The sequence below is a fragment of the Nipponia nippon genome, unplaced genomic scaffold, assembly GCF_047370975.1.
Source record: "Nipponia nippon isolate SJK-2023a ecotype South Korea unplaced genomic scaffold, ASM4737097v1 scaffold_2, whole genome shotgun sequence".
Taxonomy (NCBI): domain Eukaryota; kingdom Metazoa; phylum Chordata; class Aves; order Pelecaniformes; family Threskiornithidae; genus Nipponia; species Nipponia nippon.
Genome location: NW_028262336.1, coordinates 126799158 through 126818996, shown reverse-complemented (window position 1 = coordinate 126818996; position 19839 = coordinate 126799158). Strand labels below are relative to the sequence as shown.

General features: G+C 40.7%; 1 protein-coding gene across 6 annotated transcripts in view; it reads right to left on the bottom strand.

Moving 5' to 3' along the window:
* Positions 1-19839, bottom strand: part of TENM4 (teneurin transmembrane protein 4) — a 615630-nt gene that overhangs the window by 189966 nt on the left and 405825 nt on the right. For all 6 annotated transcript variants that reach the window (XM_087756918.1, XM_087756912.1, XM_087756914.1 and 3 more), the window contains one exon: positions 949-1119. In XM_087756918.1, the coding sequence (XP_087613044.1) occupies positions 949-1119 (171 nt within the window). The remainder of the gene's footprint in view (positions 1-948; positions 1120-19839) is intronic.

Sequence of the window (19839 nt, the reverse complement as noted above, 5' to 3'; positions counted from 1 at the left end):
GGCTCTCAGCCAAAGTCTAGGGCGCTCTGTGGAAACTTTTGAGTTCAATGAGTTGCCAGAACAGTAGCGCACTTCTTATCTCTTACCCACAAAACTTCCTCCCCCAAAATAACTACCAAAAATAGCCAATGACTTCAATTTTACTGGAATCCGTTAACCTCACATAAAGAAGCTTGACACACAAACAAGACAGCTTTCTGAAAATTCAAATTTCTCATTTCTCCAGCTAAGTCTTGGGAGGGATAAAACACCTCTCCTTTGCAGAGCTTAAAGGTACTTTTGGCAGTGCTGCCTCTATACAAAGCACAGTAAGATGCAAAGCTGCTGGATAATATACTGCTGAATTGATGACCCATCGGTTGCTTCCAATTTCAGTTAAAAATGCAAGCTGTCGACATCGTGATACTAAGTGGAGACTAGGCCTTTTATCTGGCTACTTTTGCAAAGAGATGTCCAACTCTGGAGTGCCAAAACTCACAGTGTAATAGCTCTTAGTAACTATTTTGCTCCTCAAAACATTTGCTACTAGGTGGCAATGAGTAGGCAAACCCAAACATTTTTGTACTTCCGTAGAGAAAATGTGACCCGATGCTCCAGGAATCATTTAATTTTCAAGACACAATTCTCTCTCATGAAAACAGCCACTCAAGGCAGGGTTTTCATGATGGCCTTCTGTAGCCTGTGAGATATGGTACAGACGGTTCCACCTTGAGAATGCCTTAGATGTGTGGTGAGGGTTGCACACAGTTTTATCACATTAGTGGACATCAGAAGGGTATGAAACTTAGAAACATATGGAAACAAGACTGACGACTACTAGTTGTAGAAGTGAAAGACTGGAAAAAGCACCTGATGATGGCAGCATTGAGAGTAATGGAACATGAGATTGGATGGCCGGAGTTCAGAGGCAGACAGAAGACTCACAACATGGACACACACCAACCATACCTTCACTGGTTCCTTTGCCTTTCCTGTCAGGTAACTCTAACCCTGTGCCCCCCGAAGGATATAAGGAGACGTCCGTTGGCACTGGCCAACTGCTGGCTGTGTCTTCCGTGATTTCATACATCTGCCCTTCCATCGGCTGCAGGTGCCAGTTTAGGCCAAACAGGTGCATGGCTGTGGTGAGCAATGAGAAAAGTCATCGTTTTCTGTTTGGGAGAGTTTCAGAACTACAGGGGCACTTTCTAAACCCTCACTGCCTTATTAGCGGTCATTGCTTTAGGACAAGAATGGGATTAATGTAATTAGACAGCCCCTGCTGCTTCTACCATACCAAGTCCCTAGGTCTTGCCACCCACTTAAACTCACTTTAGATCACCTGTACCAATCCACTCTGCTTTTGCCAGTAGAACCAGTCCTGACTTGCGGCCTGCATGAGAGAATAACCAGGCACAGTGTTTCAGAAAGCTCCCAAAGCTGGGGTGACAATGCCGTGAACACAGAAATATGAGGAGTATTATTTATCAACATACCAATAAATCCCAGGAAACTGCATTCTGGTTCGTTTTGCTGTATTCACAGCATATTATATAGGTTCTTTTTTTTTTTTTTTTTACCCACCAATTATCAGAAGCTCTTATAGACATCTCTGACAGTTTTTCCTGAATAAGACCAAGTAAACACTAAGGCAATTTAATATCCATCTTGCACACATGCCTTTGTGCCCAGCACCAGGAATGCGAGTGACTATGACTGAGCACTCCTTAGTACAACGCAGCTTCTCCTATTCAGATCAAAGATACACCCTCAAGATTTGAAAACAAGCAGCACCATTTAGATTCGTGTGATATCAGGGCATAGCTCTCTGTAGGTTTCTGGGCCATGCAAAGTCATCCAGTGCACACATGAATCTATTTCGAGGCATTACAGAAAGACAAGTGAAGTTAAGGAACAAGACAGAATACTTAAAAAGCAAACACATGTATGAGGAGTATGGAAAATCATATGCTTGTACAACTAATACTTGCCCCTTGAAAATATAAAGCAAAAGAATGTGGATTCCTACATCAGTTCTTCCGTCCCCAGCATCAACATCACATAATCAATCAGTATCCAGTTTAGCTTCAGGCTCTACACAGCTAAATGATCCAATATTTGCTACACTCAGAATGACATTTCTTTTTTAAGGGAACTCCTTGATATTTTACATTTCTCCAAGAAACTGTACAATGGCACTAGCACCACAGCCATTTAACATAAACAAAAAGAGTCAAAGCTAGTAAAGAAATAGAGCATTTCCATTGCCTATAGTTCTCATTTTATTCACAAAGATACAGCTGAGCTTGGCAAACACTGTCAGGGACAAGTGGTTAGTTTATTTAAACCTGTACATCAGGAACAATCTTTGAAAAAAGAAAAAAATTGAAAAGCAATCTGAGTAATCTAATTTTTCTCCAAAAAAGGCATGTTTAGGCAATTTAGCAAAATCAATGATTTTTTCCACTTCAGTCTCAATTAGGTCATCTATCATTTACCAACATGAATAACCTTGTCTTTGCACTACTACAACATCATAAAACACAGTAAGAGCAAAACTCTTCTTTTACCGTGTAAGCAGGTACTGGGTTTGTTAATGAAGTCTTAACCATTAAGAAAGAAAATACACTCCTGAAACTCCCAAACAGGGAAGCACAGCGAGGACGCACACCCGCAGACCGGTTCGAAACTTGAACATTTTTATATGGGTACACATAGCAAGAAGGAATGCTACCAACACAACTGGTAATTCAGCCAGGATACTTTAGGCAGAGTGGCCAGTATTGTCATCTGAAAGGAGTATATTTACTTGGCAGAGAAAGCGTGCAAGGGAAGAGAGGAAATCAGACTAGGAGCAAGGAATTTGCATCAAGCATTTGGCATTGCTATGTTTGCATAATACCTTTGTGTTTATACGGCCCTCATCATCAGAGTGCCCGGGCACTTCATAGCTATTAACCTCATAAAACCTCATCAGGTAGGAATCTGATCTTTCTGCTCCACAGAAAGGAAAGAGAGAACTACAGCAGATTAAAGGACTGACTCCATTCACTTGTTTGGGCATTAAAATGCGATTGTGTTTTAATTCACTTCACTTACTCTGTACTCATAGGTTCACAAGCCCTAACAGGCATTTCATGCACCCCTCCGCTGCCAGCGGTTTTTACGCTAAGCTCAGTACTGGATGCTGCCTGAGAATGCCACCCAGGCTGGACCCCTCCATGGACCGGAGAGCCACCCAGGTGCCGCTGAGCTGTTAGGGAGCTCAGGGTCTTAGGTGCTCTGAGCATGTGCAGGTTCCCGTGTTTAACCACCTGGATGTTTGCAGTTCAAAGCAGAATGAAAACTGTGCTGTTCACACCTCCAAACTCAGGCAATCCTAGACAGTAAGCAGTCTGGATGCCTGTGCTGGCCCTAAGTGCTTCATCCCAACTCCATCTGCCAGATCTCTTCATATTACAATGACTTGCATATGCTTATACTGGGCACCACTGGTTCAGGCAGGAATTGAGACAGTGGTTTTTTTTTTTCACCATACCATTTGAATTGCTCTGGCCTTTGGATATCGCAGTCACACAGGCTCTTAGGAAGACACTGACAGGCCATTGTTTCATTGTCCAAAAGGACATTGTTCCCCCTTCTCTCCTTTGTAGGAATTTGTGGCTTGTAGATTATTTACAGCAAGAAAATAAAAGTAAAGAAGTCAGTATTGTTTTGGGTGTAGTGGGAAGGCTATGGACATTTCTTCCAGGCATGCAAAATGCATTTAAAAACACCTGAGAGGAAATGTCTAATGAGGGGAAAAACTTGCTTCAATCTAAGGAGAGAACTGGCAGCCTGGAAGTGCTAGGGCTTTTCTGCACATTATCTGTCCCCTTGAGCAACTGAATCAACCGTTCCATGCCACATTCATTCCTAAATGCTTTGAAAGTGTCTTACAATGTCCCAACATAGAAAATATGATAGAATTATCTGCAACATAGATATTGGCTGTGTTATCACACAGAGATAAAAGGCTTGCATTAATATGTTAACTTTTGTCTTTGGTTAACAGATTTTGTCTGAAGTAAAAAGCTTCTTGTGTACATTGATCCCATCGTCACATAGATCATAGAATCATAGAACAGTTTGGGTTGAAAGGGACCTTAAAGTTCATCTAGTTCCATCCAACCAGAGCTTGAACACTTCCAGGGATGGGGCATCCACAGCTTCTCTGGGCAACCTGTGCCAGTGCCTCACCACCCTCACTGTAAAGAGTTTCTTCCTTATATCTAATGTGAATCTACTCTCTTTTCATTTAAAACCATTACCTCTTGTCCTCTCACTACAGGCCCTGGTAAAAAGTCTCACTCCATCTTTCTTATAAGCCCCCTTTAAGTATTGAAAGGCTGTAAGAAGGTCTCCAATGAGGACCCATGAGAATGAGATGTACGCCCACCATGCATACAAAAGCACAAAAATCTGAGAAACACAGAGAATTATTTGAAAAGCATTTTGATTACTAAGAGCTAGTGCTCTATCCAGGGTTTCTGATTTGATGTTTCTAAGCACAAAATAAAAGCCTATAAATATTTCCACCTGTAAGGCAACCAGACATCATGCAATTTCTGCTGCAGGTAGGTAATAACCACAAAAGCCTTCCTGAAACCAGAACAAAATGTCTGATTTACTTTGGAAACACACTCTGGTAGCAGGTATGTTATTAGGAAATCACCTGATTAAGTGTTTATCATTACTGTCTTCCAAATACCAACAGTGTCTGACTGGCCAGCTGGTGGAAGATACGGTCTTCAGCTTGCTCCCCCTAACTGCCATACCCATGCTAGAAAGTCAAGTAGTGACAGCAGTGGATGTTTTGGGTCTCTAAATCTCCGTGGGATGTGTAAAACTGTTGATGCACAGGTTATTTAAAGGTTTTAGGAGAGGCACAAGTCAGCCTTGTTCTGTGCTAAATTGATGCAAAGTTGTTGTGGGGAAAAAAAAAAAAAAGGGACCACAATCAGGGAAAAACCCTGGAACCTGGAACCATGGATGAGAGGCACAGTCATATACTTTGAAGGGTTAATGTTCCTAAAAGCAAAGTGAAGCTGTAAAAATAGTTTGTGATTCATGATGTTCTCAGTCTCCAGGTCAATTGAACCCACCGTTGACATTTTCTCTGGCTTTTTTTTTTTTTTTCTGCTCAGCCAGATGTAAGATGTGGCTCACAAAGAGCAAATGTCCTCCTGAAAGCCCCCATGTCCTTCTCCCTCTCCCTCCCCAACATGATGCTCAGTAGATATTCAGATATTGAAGGCTCCCCATGTATTAAAAGAGCACACTGCAATTAACAATCATTAAAGTGTACCCTTTTGTAAAATACCATGTAGCTTTCACTGCCTAGGAAGCCTCATGACATGCTCTTTGCAGAAGCTTTGGTTGTATTTCCTATGGCTAATAAAACTCTTTTGTCTGCTTTCTCTTGGAATGGAAAGAATACTGAGGGGAAACCCTGCATGCGTCCTCTCTGGGCTGTTTCAGCACCAACAACTTAGATGATATACAGGCATTTGGGGCATCTGGCCCATTATGCTCATGTTTTGACATCAAATCTTTGACTTGCACAACCTTTTAACTGTAACTAAGTGCTAGCAAAAAGTGCCCTGAAATTTGCTGAGTGGGTAATAGAATTTTCTGTGGCAGAATAAACCACCTTATCCTCGGTCCTAAGTCACCTCTGGCTGCCGCCTTGGCGGGGAAAAGAAGGAAGCCAAACTCCTGTCCTTTTCAGGGTTTGATTACTTTGCTGAGTTCAGCATTTCAACCACAGCAGTGTGATGTGGCTATTCATTTGCTGGACTCAGATTCACTTTAGCAAAGCAAATTTACAAACAGTTTAGCATCAGCTGAGTTATTTAACCATCCAGATAAATCAAAGTTCATATTGGTGGAACCAAGTATTCAGGATCATGATTCCTTAGGTTTTAACACATATTTCTTTCTGTATTGCATTATTCCTACTCCATAGCTGTTTGTGGAGGCCATAAGCAGCATTAGCTGATGCTGTTAAGCAAAATAAAGAGGAACTTTGTTTCCAACTTTGTTTTGAAGAGACTGGGGCTTTTGGGTACCTTTGTATTATTGTCACTTGCTTATGACACAGCAAAACACTAAAGTCAAAACAACTTACTCAGCGGAGTAGAGAACAAAGAAACTGGTACAGCATTTAGGATGAAAAAGGACAAAGATAATAATTTACATGGTGAACAAAATGGACATTTCTTGGGACAGGTTGATGGAGCGAAGGAGTTAGCAGAGAGAGGCAGATGATTGTGATTGATAGATCACAGGGAGAAGAAAAGACAAGACATGCTTACTGAAGCATATGAGACCCCCAGAAACCACACCAGTCAGCAAAAAATTGAAAACCACACTGCTGGCCCTTTATTAGCTTGTTGCTTTGCCCAAAGCAGCGAGCTAAGTGTAATAAATAACCAAACCAATCAATTACGATGTTTGAAATGAAGGCTATGGCTAAAGCCACCAGCTGCTTCGATAGCGTTTGTTAAATGCGTTCTCGCAGCGGCTCACAGGCTCTGCTGCTGCCTTCTGCCTGTCCTCTCAGAGCAAAGTCCTGCAGGTACTGCTGCTGGCCTGCTGATTCCTCACCTGGGCGAAGCTCCTAGAGATGCTAAGGAATGAATAAAATAACCACTGTTTTACAGTTAACAACTGATCTTGCCCTGAACAATGAAAAAAAAGAGTTTCTCAGCTCAACAAAAACAAGTTAATCATCACCACCGTGAGCATGGTGCACAGCCTGGATTTACAGCAAGCACAGCGAGTAAACGGCATGCAGGCAAGACAGAAAGTCTTTCGGGCTTCTCATTTGAAAAACCTATTCAGTCCCTTTGCACTAAGAATGCTCCATATTTTGAATCCATATTTATCTAAGGATGTCAGTAGATTTTGCATGAATAACACAGGGGAAGAGCACAAACTTTGGAAAAGCCAGGCTTCTCTGTACAGGCACTCCACCCTCCTCAGCTGGGCTGTGCTAATGCTGGGCTCGATCTGGAGAAGAGTTTGGCTTCACTGCTCCACTGGTTTCTACAAGCACCTGACTGCACTGGCGACAGCGAAGCCAAAGCCAACACAAGCCAAAGGACCACTCCTGGTCGGGAGAACGGTTTTCCAAAGCCCCCCGGTGCCACATGGGGCAAAGGAGAGAATGGGAAAAACCAGTGTGAGAGGGAACAGCTGAGGGGCAGTGGTGCCATAACAAACAAGAATAAAAATGAGAAAGACAGGGGAGGAAGGTGAGAAAAATACAGAATGAGAGAAACTGAGAAAAAGGAGGAGGTTAGGAAAGAGCAAAGGAAAGCTAAGGAAAAAAGTAAAAGGGACTTGGAATAGGAAAACCAGCTGGAGCTCAGGCAGTGGTTGAGAAAACATTTATATAGCTTGTTTCTTTGTTCTCCCCTCTTTTTGTGGAATCAAGCATAAGATATGTGGTGGTTAGATGTTCCTCTTTAACCTTCAGGTTTGACAATCAGACTTATAATAACACACTCTCTAAAATGAGACCTGAGGTTTGCTTTTTCTCCTAATTGAAAAAAAGCTGAATTCCACCACTGAATTGCTCAGGACTAATTTTGACTCAAGTAAATGTCTTGCTTTCACTCCTGTCTCTGGAATAAACTTGACTGTAATTATCTGGATAACTGTCTCTCTCTACACTGAAATTATATGATTTCTGTAGAAGTGGCAGAATTGACTGTTGCAGAATTAATCATATTTTTGTGACATTCAATGTTATGAAAAGGCGCCTTTCAGCATGAAATAATCACTGGTTTGTCAATCTTCGATAAATCAAGGAAGAGGCACGTAAGATTAAGGAGAATAAAAGCAGTAAAACAAACATTAAAAAAAGAAATCAACCGGTTTGTTTTTCTCATACACCACTGTTCCAGTTCAGTGCTGGACAAGGCTTCTGTGTCCCAGCGCGGCAGAGCATACCAATACAGCAAGAGTCAAGGACTGAAGTGGTTCTATGGCTCTGCTGGTGTCGGAAGAGGGTAAAAGCAGCAAGCCTGGATGCAGTATATTGTACTCGCTCTCCTTGTTTCTAAGGTCAAGTCCTGGACCAGAGAAATCCAAGCTGTTGTTCATCTAAGGGCATGGGACACTTTGAGTGTTGCAGTTATTTGATACCCAAGTCCCTAACAGGTTCTGAATCTGGGATCCTGACTAAAGATCCCAATGGTCTTAGTATCATAAATTCACACCATTTACACATACGTACCCAGGTCACTGAGCCAGCCACGGTGGGGCAAGGAGAGAGGGATCCCTGCAAGGCCAGTTCTTGCCCGGACTTTGGCAGTTACCTTGTGACCAAAAACTCTGCTCTGTCGTTTCTAGCGTCTGAAATTATTTCCTATGCGTAAATGCTTTCCTTTCATGGCTTAAAGCTCTTACTCGAGGAATGGAAAACCTGACTTCAGAAATCATCCTCTGTCCAAACAAATGTGAGCTTGCACACCAGGACAGGACCGCAGCCGTGTGGGAACAGAGGATCCTGCACACAGCGCTCTCCACAACCCAGCTGGATCGGGGCCGCTGTGCAGTTAGAAATGTAAAATTAACAGGTCACAAAGGAACGGAGCCCCAAAGGCAGCCTGATTACATGTGATTTAAGGGAAGACTCTCAGCTTGTGGCTGGGAGGTGCCATGGCTCTGCTTCCTGGCCTGTTGATTTATTTGACACAAGACAATAGTTTAGAAAAATAAAAAAAGGCACAAGCAGGGACATTTAGGGTAATGCTCACTATTGTAAATTCCCCATCTGGCCCCCTTCCTGACGGCTCAGGGATCTACCTTCAATGACAAAAAAGGGTTTACAAGCCGTCCTCACAGACTGCGGATAAAGACACTCTGCCGGGCTGGGCTGTGAGTTCTTCATGCCGACAACTGAGATACATAGCTGTGTTGTGTTTGTTTGTGGGGTTTTTTTAGGACCTCAAATGTCCTAAAGTGAGAGGTAGGTGCTTTCACAGGCACCTCAGTATAGACACATGCTATGGGATAATACCTGGGACCCTGCCTGCCGCCTGACCATTCCTCCACGTTCAGAGCTCAAACTACGCAAGTACCAGAAACAGTTCTTTCACAGATAATTCAGGTTTCCTCCTTCCCTTAATCAGAATCACCATGTGCAAAGGAGGAATTCAGATGATGGAGAGCTTCCTACCCTTTCAAATTTTGCCACCAGAATGGCAACCGCCTCTCAGGAAAACAAAGCATTGTGGTAATCACCTAAAACCCTGGCTGCAAACGCATTTACTTGCTTGGATTTGACACAAACCAGTTATTCTTTGACCCCTCCTGACTGAAGAGCTGTATCAAAGATTTCAAAGACAGAAGCAGATGGTCTACCAAACAGTATTAGTTCCTTCTTAGGAGAACACTTTATATTTTAATTTAGTTCCCAATTGCTCTTAATAGGGAAGGAAAAAAGCTTCCAGCTGAAGCATCACATTTCTTTGAAACCTTCAAGGAAGTGACTAGAAAGAGGTGTTATAAAATGAAGCAGTTAAATTCAATGTTTGTTCAATGCAAAGAGTCAGCACTTCCTATTCAATGTCTTCCTAATTACCCCTGGGGATCAAAGACTTTCAAGTGATTGCCTGTCCATTCAAACCGCTAATAGATGATCGCTGGCCCCTCCAGTGCTATAGCAGCTTGCTGGATGCTTGTAATTTCCTGCAGGAAAGGGAAAATGCAGTTTTAAATGGGTATATTTAAATATTTCTATCGGTATTTTTAGGAGGATTTTTTTAAGTGCCAACCTATAGTAAAAATAGACATACAGGTGGTGTGGCTTATCCAAGGAGCTGCCTGCTTAAATACAATCTGTAATTTTCTTCACCATCTACACCGTTGTGAAAGTAGAATAGGAAGTTGAAAGACGGACCTCAGCCACACTTTGCTGCTATTAGGCAGCTTACCACACCGAAGAAACTTATTGCAGCCCTCACAGCTCTAGTAAATTTGGTGTAACACATGCTCAGGCCTTTCTCAGTAAAATAATATTTTCCCTTCTAGATACCCTTTCTGGCAGAGACCATATTACTATAAATATTACTGAGATATTTCTTCAAGATCAAAGTCAATTATAAGATGGTCCCACTGTACCTCTAAATGGAGTTTTAATTTGTGTATATAATATTAGAAATAATGGTTTTCCCATTGGGGTACTCACTTCAATTAGAGAAATGAGGACAGGCAGCCCTACCAGAGAGCCTCCTACCTTGCTTTGCAGTTACTAAAATTCTGGGCTAGCCTGTTGTAGACAGTGTAATTTTACAAATGCCGTTTCATTACACACATATAAACCGTGAGACCCTAACTAAAAAGGGTGTAATTTATAGGTAAATCAACAACCTCTCACGTGCTTCCTTCCTTATTATCTCTACCAGATGTTGTCAGAAAACCTGCTTTCCCAAATTAATATAATAAGTTGCTTAAAGTCTGAAAAATACAGTTTGCTGTTTAAAAGTCACAAATAATACCTGTCTTCTTCTATCACCCCAGAACAACAGAGGTGGGATCAGAGTTTAAATCTAGTATCCCAGTTTAAGTGTTAAGATCTAAATATTGTTGTGGAATTTGATGCGTGAGCCGATCTCTCAGATAGCTGTCTGCTTATCTATCCTTCCGAACACGAACATGATTTCATTATAAAGACAAGGAAATGATTTGAGAGTGCTGCTCGTGATTTAATCCTAAAATCAGCTGAAAACTCCATTAGTGTTATTAGTCACCATGCATGTTCTAATAGCACCAGAGCCCCAGTTGGGCTGTGCTAGTTGATGTAAGAAAAATTAACAAAATGACAGTCTCTGAATCCCTTGATGTCCAAAGGACAGGTTTAACTTGAGCTTTACTTAGCCTGAGTAAATCTAGCGACTTCAAGAGCATGATGGAGGTGCTTCAAATTCAGTACAAATTTACACATTTTGTAGATCAGGGCCGGAGTGCTCATCAGCATCGTCAAAACCGAGCTCCTATCGGCTTGGTGACTTTTGGAAGAGATCTGAAAAAATGTAACCTGCACATGTATTCAGTAGCATCTCATTGTTTTAACTGCTTCGGACAACAAATGCTTAAACCAAATGTTTAAACCAGGCTAAGAATCTTTTAATTTATTTTCTAATTTTTCTTTACATAAACTTGAAAAAACAAGCAGATCGGTCCAACAGTTCATTTGGAGAGGGAAAAATTCCTTTTTTTTTCCTGTACAAAAGCTCGGCAAATGGATACAAATGTACAGTCTGGGAAAACTGATAGAGTAGGTGACACAGCACAATTAATGACACTAGAATTTTTTTTCTGTCCCGAGACCATGGGCAAAATCCAGCACAGTACTTTCAGGTGCTATAAATCTAAGTGAATGGTTCAGATCAGTGTGAAAAGCTCTCTCAATAACGAAACTTAACACAACCTGATGATTTGTTCCCTTGGACTTAGAACTAAATCGAGCACATAGATTAAGGCAAGTGTTGGCAAGTGCAACCCACAGCGTTCTCTTAAAAGGCCCACAGCCATCTTTATATTTAATTACACCTAAAAAAGGCATTTGCTAAAGAACCTCAAAGTTCGCCAAGTCAAGCACTAAAAAGTGAGCAAAGAACAGAACTAAGATTGCTTGTGTGATTTTAGATCAGCCCCTGTATGCATATGTACTCTGTAATAGCCTTTAATTCCCTCATCACAGGCTATTTTTTTTCCAGTGGCCCAATGCTGAGCATAACAATTGCACAGAAATTGCCACTCAACCCTGGCAACTCCAGCATTGTAGCATGTTCAATTGCTTTCTAGGGATGCCATATGTGCAGCCTGGTTGGTAGCAGTAGGAGGGGGTTGGAAAGGGAAGGAATACACTCAGTGCAGACAATTTTGCTACCACACTCCAAATAGGTCCCTACTGAGCATGTGTGAACTCCGATTTTCTAGTTTTGTGGCAGCCAGTTCTGAGTGGATCAGGGATATGATAAAGCACACACTACTGTTTGTTCTTCTGAACAGAAAAGAGGTGTCACGATTCTCCACTACCTCCACGCTTCTGCAATATGAATATAAAATAACAGTAGATCCAACAGCAAAGGTTTGCATAAGTGAATGACTACACTGGCAGTAGCGATCCAGATCCCTACTCTCACAAGTCTATGTAGGGCATGTTCATTTGTGATTACTTAGGCCATAATTTTATTTCATTATTAAATACAAATGTATCAAAGTGCTTGCTCAGGGACATAGTACACTGCCTTGTCCCTTTATCCACAGACTACATTTTTAGTAGGGAATTAAACAGTACCAAGGAGTGGAACTCTATAGTCTATACCATTTATTTGTTAGAAGGGACTCTACCATGATTTTGGCTCTGGTCAGCCAATACCTTCTGAATTCCTGTACACAGTTCAGCTAGCAAGGATCAGAGATCATTCTCAATAGACAGTTTGGGTGTGACCATCCATAAGAGCTTAACAGTATAGAAATGCACCCATTCTGGACCAGCTGGATGCCCAGAATGGTCCCACGTACACGTTTCACAACGTGGAGTAGCCCATGACCCAGCTTGACTGGAGAAGGTACACTAATATAAATAAACTATTACTGACCACTTGGATTAACACTGTTTGGAATACCATTATGCTTAGATTGTGGGATTTTTTTTTCACCAAAAGCCTCAGGAAGCCCTTTTGATGCTTGATTTCATTTTAATTTCTGCCATAATTAAACAAGATTCTGCTCTATTGATAGTCCAATTAGAGTTTCTTTTGAAACACTTAGTGTAAGCATAGCTATCATCTCTGCTAACTGCCTTGTTCTGCTTTGCTTTTTAAAGAGTCTCTTTGCATAATGAAGTGATGCTACAGTTGTACTAGGCAAGCAAGGTGCGATGTTGCTGCTGTGTCATGTGCTACCATATTTGAAAACAGCTAACATATGCTGTTATCATCTTTCTAGGCAAAAGCTTCTGACTGCAATAAGGACAGGCTTGGAAGTTAAGGTATGATAAAATCAAATAAAGCGGAAGATAGGAAAAGCCGGTGATGGTGGGAGAGTTTATTAGTTTTTCACTTAAACGCAGAGATTCAACAACCTCTAAATATCTATTTATTGAGCATCAGATTCTGATATCTCACAGTGAACTGCCTAAGTGGTCCTTTTGGAGCTTTTAAGTTTCAGCCTAAACAGTGGTGTTGAAATCTTGTCACAGAAGGAAACAGCGGATTGGACTTTTTGTTCTTTATTTTACAGGTCATCTAGTGTGTCACCTAGATAGTATACTTAACAACAACACTCCACTTAACACTATAAAGATGTATATCTACCACATAGCTCAACTTTAACTACAGGGAAAAAACCTTAGGGAATGCATCGCTGCACATATCCGATAGAAATGTATGACCTGGCTGCAAACCAAGCTTTGAAGCCGTCTTCTAATTTACGCTAGAAAAGGACGGGAGAGAAACCCTAAACTATAACTGAGGAATATTTTTCACTGTCAGTGACATCCCTAACTGAGCTTACTCTTATGACTAGTTACCCACAAAAATGTATGGTATTTAAAAACACCGAAAGAAAGCCCAGTACGGGAAACATTTCTTTCTGTCTCCACTTAACTGCAATTAAATTATGTTATTTCACAGTGATTAGTATGAAATAAAAACATGGTCTTGAGGAGAACTCCTTCCAGTAGATATTAAGATCTGTAAAATTGATTCCTTTTCAGCGTTTGTGTGCAAAGGTCAATGTAAGCCGTGAAATGAAGATTATAGCAGCACATCTGTGCCACTGTCATAAAGGCAAGGCCAGCACTTTCGTGTCAGCATGCTGTTATTTTCTCTTCTGGGGGCTTATAGCAACTATAAAAACTCACTAAGAGCAACTGATAAAAGCTGATAAAAACTGATAAAAGCTGAGAGCCCATATCTTACCATTTAATAAAAACAGATGGAATTTCACTCATCCCTTCTTGTATTAAAGATTCTTAAGTTTAAGAAAGGATCAGGCATCGAAGGGGCTAATTGTGTACGTGACTGGTGTGTGGTTTCACGGCGCACTGATGCAAACTCCAAGATCAGATGGAGCCCTCTGGATCTACAGCCTCAACCCGCTTTCGACCAGTTAAAAGAATCAGTCATATTGGTGGTCTGCTTCTAAATGAAAGTCATTCTTCCAGTGATCCCACAATGATGAAAGAGGATCAGACTTGGACAAAAGGACCTCCTCATTCAGTGTCAAAATGAAACAATAAGCAGAAATAAAAAAAGTAATATATAAAACCCACGAACAATAGGGAAATACAAAGTAATCTATATAAATCTGAGACCATGCAGAGAGTTGATAAAGGAAGCTGAGGACACGAAGAAAAAAAATATGGCTTTAAAAAACCAAAGAACAATACAACATTTTTTAAGTGTACTGAAACCTAGAAAACTGAGCAACAATATAGCTATTTACTTGATGGAGATGGGGAAATTGTTAATACTGTTATAGTAAAGGCTAAAGTGTTCAGTAAGAATTTTTGTTCTGGTTTTTGAAAATAACTAGCATAATGCAATTATTTCACAGGAAATAAGTTTTTTTCCAGTCCATTAATAACCAAGAATTATATTAAACTACATCTATTTAAGGACAAACATTTTTAAATCTGCAGGCTCATTTAACTTGTACCCAGTAAATGAGACAAGCTAGCAGAAGAGGAATCTGACTCAGTGGTTAATACTGAACCAGCTACCAAGAGATTAGAACAGGGTGGATGCTGCACAAATATTTAAGAAGTGAAGAGGATGCAAGTGACTGAGATCGGGTAGTCTGACATCTGTTACAGCCAAAATCATGGAAAACATAACACAGAATTCAACTGATAAAGGATAAAGGAAGTGAATGTATGGTAAATCAGGCCAACCACATTGCTTTTCTGAGAAATAGATCTTAAGAAACAAACAGTTACTCATTTTTTGACAAGACTAGAGTTTAGTAAGACATTTGATTTAATTTGGTATGACTTTCAATTAAAGAAACAAGCACTTTCCAATGGTAAAAAGCAGTGTATGCATGTGCTAACTGAAAGACCTTAAAATCATCATCACTGGTGAATAACCATCAAATGGTAAAATTTCTTGTGAAATTCAACAACTGATAGTCGGCCTGAAATTATCCAACATTTACATCAATGTTACATAAGTAAATATAAAATCATGGATGACCAAACATGCAGATGACTCAAAGACTATTCAAGTGACAAATACAATGATGAGGATGGAACAGATAAATAGAAGAGCTGGACAGCCACTAAATTTGAATGATTCAAACGAAATGTCCTTAAGGATCAAACAAAATGTGTCAACGGCCAGCCCATACATGAAGGATAATGGATGGCAAGTTGTGTCTGTGAAATGGGACACTGACAACTGGAAAGCAGAGCGTGAAAATGACTTAAGGAGTAAGCACAAGAAGATGCTGTATAACAATATTCTCATGTAATTTTTAGAGCCAAAAAGAGCTAATGACATCCTTACACGTATAAGTTGGGAAAAAGTGAACTGAAGCAGTCATGTGACTTACCTACGTAAAAATGGTAGAGTAAGTAGCTGGAGTTTACTAGCCTTCAGTGTCCTAAGAGGTCAGCCTACATGATCTGATAGTGTTTATGGCTTTTAACATTGAAAATTAAGAAAAGAGTTTTAAATGAAAATTATGGGAATCTTCCTACCTCTTCCTGCTTCCAATAAACACTGAATTAGTTCCTAAAAGATGCAGTACTTGACCAGGCTCTTTATCAGTGCAGACTTTGAAGAAGTGTTAACTGCTTTGCAAAGCAGAAATTCTGCTGCCAAGTTCAGAACATGTTGCCATCAAATGGAATACCTAAATTTTAATACTTCCCAGTTTGCCCAGACTGGGCAACTCTAACAAAATTAGCGGGTTTATATTATTTTGTACTATCCTTTTCCAGCAATATTTTCTGGCAGTGTCTCTCTTTCAATAGTGTATACATCATCGTGTATTTCTCCTATCCCAACACTTTAATGTCAGGTTACAGATCTTATTTAGGTTGAAACAGTGAATGTTCTTTAATGGAGTTTCTATGGTGAGTTTTTTAACACCTACCTGAATGAACTGATCTTCACAAGAACAGCTTTGAAGTGGGATCTTGTGCGTTTATCACCTTTATTTTAAAGCCGCCATTAAATCACTTGTACTTCCTTTACTCTAAACTATAAAGCTAACAGTGGCTGCTATCCAAACGTACGATGCAAAATCCAAACCAAAAAAAAAGATGCACACAATCCTCTAATAATAGAAACAGCTCTTTCTGACTTTGCAGGTGATAGAAAATAAGATACGAGTTATAATTTATACCACCATGCACCTAAAGCTGCGACGAAAGACAACAAAACAGGGGGAAATATAAGACTGAATATAGCCCGTCTTGGATTTAATTTTGTGTCTTTCTCATTTCTCTGATGATTACTATCTCGCGTACAGGTACTGTGTTAACAACCAAACACCTCTTCTTGGTGATGGTAGGCAAAATGTATACATAACATTTCTTAATGTAGCTATACTGAGCTGTACTCTGGGGACTTTGTACTTTTTCACAACACTGCGTGTGTGCGCATGTGGAGAGGAGGATGGGGGAATGTCAGTAAAGTGACTGGGGCTGAAGCATTTGAGTGATTCACTGTTTCATTGTGGATCTGACCAGGGAAAGTTTCTTTTGCCAGATTCCCTCAGGCAGCTTTCCTGAGCTCAGTGCTACTCAACCAGTCGCTTGTAAACTTTACACGCCGCAGCTGCCCTCACTTGCTCCTTAACAAACAAGAGTGAAGTGTGATTGAGGCTAACACAAAGCCCTGTGATCTTCCCGTCTCTCTGCTGTGGAACAAACGATGCAAAAAGATTCCTGCAACTCCATGCACTTTTGAACAATCAGCCGCTCACTCACGACGATGGCATCTCTCCATGGGGCTGAGACTATTTTCATGTCTTAGCTTTCCTGAGATAATTGACAGGGGCAAAATTTGGAGCTCAACAACAAAAAAGACAAGAAGATTATTCAAAACTGGATCGAAGCGTCAACGTCTGTCTTGTATATTCTGTCTTTAGTCAGGTCAGTCTCCAGAATCAGGAATACATAAAAATATAGAATCATAAAATCGTTAAGGTTGGAAAAGACCCTTAAGATCATTGAGTCCAACCGTTAACCTATCACTGCCAAGTCCATCTATACCATGTCCTCGAGCACCATGTCTATCCGTCCTTTAAATACCTCCAGGGATGGAGACTCAACCACTTCCCTGGGCAGCCTCTTCCAATGCTTGACCACCCTTTCGGTGAAGAAGTTTTTCCTAATATCCAACCTAAACTTCCCCTGGCGCAGCTTGAGGCCGTGTATACATGCAGACTTTTCCAGGGTTGGTCCAGCTCCTGTTGCAGACACTGGGACCAATGCCACTGACTCTGACTGCATTTGAACCAGTGCCAAAGTAAATGGAGTAGCTCCAGTTTAAGAGGAGCATGTGCAAGAGAAGAATAAGGCCCATATTTCCCAAATGTCACTGGGTATGACAGAAAGAGCTAGATGTCATTTAAACTGTACGACTTAGTGAGGGAGTGGCACTAACCATGCTCGTATGCATTTGGTACAGTAAGAGCCAGCTTTAACAGAAAAAAATCACATTTTCAAGTTCTGCTATGAAAGGTTAAAATGGTAGTGCTGGGTTGTGATGATGGTCCCTCTCAACCAGTATCCTGAAATGTTATGTTTCACAAACACCTATAGTACATAAAATATATTACTGATAATACTATAGCACCTTTCAGACTGGATCTCTCAGTTTTATACGTAAGTTTATCTCACAGTTTTATACATAATGCAGTAACCGAGACCCAAAGTTACTGCGAGAACTGTGTGCAGTAATTTTGTGAAGATGTGAAAGAACCGAGAAAGGACCTGGAAGCTCCTCTTTAGGTGACAGATTGACTTCATAATGTAAAGGCTTTGCTAGAACAGATTGTTTAGCTACCATTTCTGCATTTTATCTAAGATAAGATGGAAATAGAAGTCATTGAAATATCCCTGTAAATCAAAAGAACAAATGGCAACAGTAGCAAAATAGAACTTAATCTGAGATCAGAAAAGAAATACTAAAGCAGAAAATGACAGAAACTTGTTGGCAGGGTAATAAATTGGTTTATATTTTAACTTGAATAAACACCTTAATATCAAGGTATAAATGTAGGATTAATAGATATACCTCAAGTTTAATAATTAAGCATTAGCAGCTTTTCCTATTGATCTCAAGTGGCATGTAAACACCATGGTAATTGGTATACTATACATCCATAGCTAACTAGTCAGATAGCTAAGAGCTTTGGAGGGCTGCTTTACGTTGGGTTTATTACATAGCACCAAAGAGTCATGGATGAACTGAGCTAAATTTAGCTTTCAGGCTGATTTTTAGACAATAAAAAGAAAGACACTTCAGAAACACGCCATAGTCCTAGCACAGTTTTACTGCCAAAGCATTTTGCCTGCAGCAAGCAACGCTGTTCTTTAAGTGAAGCTGCATCTGTACGAAGTTCAAATGAACACAGAGCTGAAAAGTAGGGAGAGCTCTGACTTCAATCAAATGAATGACTGTTTTGGCTTCATAATATGTTTTCCAGCCCTAACTTTAATCTAAATCAAATGCCCGTCTTTCTTGCTGTTCATGCAATGCAACCGCAGCACATGCTGAAGCATAGGAAAATTGCAAGTGCCTAACTACATCAAATTGTGCTTCCATCTAGTCTGGAATCTACATCAGGCAGAGGACAATACCTTCTGTTTCAGAAGAAAGAAACTATTCTCCATCACTAATTCATTTAGAAACTGTTCCGCGGATCTAGCCAAACAGCTGCTGGGCATGGAGATCTGGACAATCAAACAGGTCTTTTCTGTTTCTAAACTCAGAAATCTTCCTCCCAAGCAGTACCGCAATGTCAGAGATTCTTTACAGTGCTATGCTAGCAGGTCTGGCATCTACCAGATACAGAAACTCTGCTGGCAAAGTATTCGGATAGCAACATACCTCGTGCTATTACCTCTGCCATAAGAATCTCGCTATAAATCAGCCCTCCAAGGCAGAGCTCCATGGCGTACAGACCCCGTCACAGCCCAGCAAAAGCCATGAAAATCTTACTTGTCTAGCTGTCAATTGAATGGACAATCCTAAACTGGGAAATCTAATTTTAAAGTGGTGTCTCTTCACGACCTCCTGGAACAGCAAATTTGCAGGTCAGTGACAAGCTGCTTAAAGAGGCCTTTCATTTCAGTGGTTCCTGCGGTACCGTTCCTGCCATTTTAATGTTACAGCCCCGCTCTGCCACTGCTGTTCTCTTTGGTGTTCTCACCCCACGAGACACACTACCGCGGAGCTCACGCGACTTGCATAAGCTGTGTGTGTGCAAAACTTTGGCGCGTGTTGTCGCCACTGCCTCAGTGTGTGTCTCTGAACATTTGAAAAGGTGGCAACAAGACAAAGAAAAAGCTGGTTAATTGACATGAAAACCAGATTCTTGTGTTTAATACACCCTGTTATATTTTGTTTGTCATTATCTCTCCAGACCAGTGACTCAGCTCTGTAAAACCTTCAGCTTGATCACAGTGTTGACACATGATACCAGCCGTTTGGCTTCCATGGACTTCTATTTATGCCTCCTCTCCTCTTCTTTGAAAAAGCCCAGCAAGATAAATGAACCTCAGACTATTAAATGCCGTAAAGACTTTCATAAAATAATGGAAACTCTGCCTTTTAGCCTTAA